Consider the following 1,107-nt stretch of genomic DNA (forward strand, 5'->3'; position numbering starts at 1 on the left):
CCGTTGTGTATATTAGCTGCGACATATGAATCAAGATGCTATGACTGAAAACATTTGATTGACAGATGGTTGTTCACTTTCTATTCATAAACAAACAAAGAGTGAAATGAACTGATTTGTTTTCAGGGGTCATGTTCTGTATCAACGTTAGTTTCTGGGTGAAATGTTTGGGGGCCCCTGATCTAAGAAGCGCTCTGCGTTTATTTCTATTAGCGTGGAACGGTGTGGATGATATCAGAATGAGAGAGGTGACCGTCTGAGGATAAAGGAGTATCTGCAGGTCAACCCACCTGTGGAGCAGTACGGGCTGCTGCTGCTGGCGGAAAACAGGTTGAGGAACTTCCTGCTTCTCGGACCTCTTCCTCCATTAGACTCCTCTTCTTCTGAAGTCGTGGCCGACGAGACTTTGGACTGTTTGCAGACCCTGGCAACGGCTACGACTTCCCTCCTTCTCTTCACCTCCTCGTCCCTCCTCCTCTTTAAATCCTCCTCCTTCCTTCTCTTGGCCTCTTCTTCTTCTTTTCTTCTCTTCTCCTCCTCTTTCCTTTGTTTCTCCTCCTCTTTCCTTCTCTCTAGGATCAGAAAACAGGGGAGGTAAATAGAGAGCACACAGTTAGTTTCATTTTGTGTCAGCTCTTTTCTCATTCTCAGCCCGTAGCACAGGTAAGGCTAGTCTGATCGTCATACAGCTATGAGTTTCAAAGCATCTGATGGAGGTCCAGCAGATCCTGAAGCAGTTTCTTCCCCACAGCTGAACTGTTGAAAAAACTCTAAATCAGCTCACAGCCTCTGCATCAAACTGATAACACCAAACCAAAACACTGAATCCTCTGAACTTCCATATCAGTGTGTTTTTTGGCACCATGTCTTTTCGCCCACAGTGTTTACATTTGATCACTGCTGCACTTTAAATAATGGAAATGTCATGAGCTGTACAAAATGAAGTTTTGCCCGTACAGGGCTCAATAACTCAGACCCCTCCTCACTTCAATGGCTGCTTATGAGAATGACACAACACCACAAAGCAACACCACAAACCATCTGGATCCCAACGGAGACACCAGGGACTGACAGAAAGAGCATGTAGCAATAACTGACACGTTTTTT

General features: G+C 45.2%; 1 protein-coding gene across 1 annotated transcript in view; it reads right to left on the reverse strand.

Moving 5' to 3' along the window:
* Positions 1–1,107, reverse strand: part of LOC107090417 (C-Jun-amino-terminal kinase-interacting protein 1-like) — a 34,256-nt gene that overhangs the window by 8,686 nt on the left and 24,463 nt on the right. Inside the window, exon 5 of the mRNA XM_015383786.1 lies at positions 291–572. Coding sequence (XP_015239272.1) covers positions 291–572 — 282 coding nt within the window. The remainder of the gene's footprint in view (positions 1–290; positions 573–1,107) is intronic.

This window comes from Cyprinodon variegatus, unplaced genomic scaffold (assembly GCF_000732505.1).
Source record: "Cyprinodon variegatus isolate N-32 unplaced genomic scaffold, C_variegatus-1.0 Scaffold294, whole genome shotgun sequence".
NCBI lineage: Eukaryota > Metazoa > Chordata > Actinopteri > Cyprinodontiformes > Cyprinodontidae > Cyprinodon > Cyprinodon variegatus.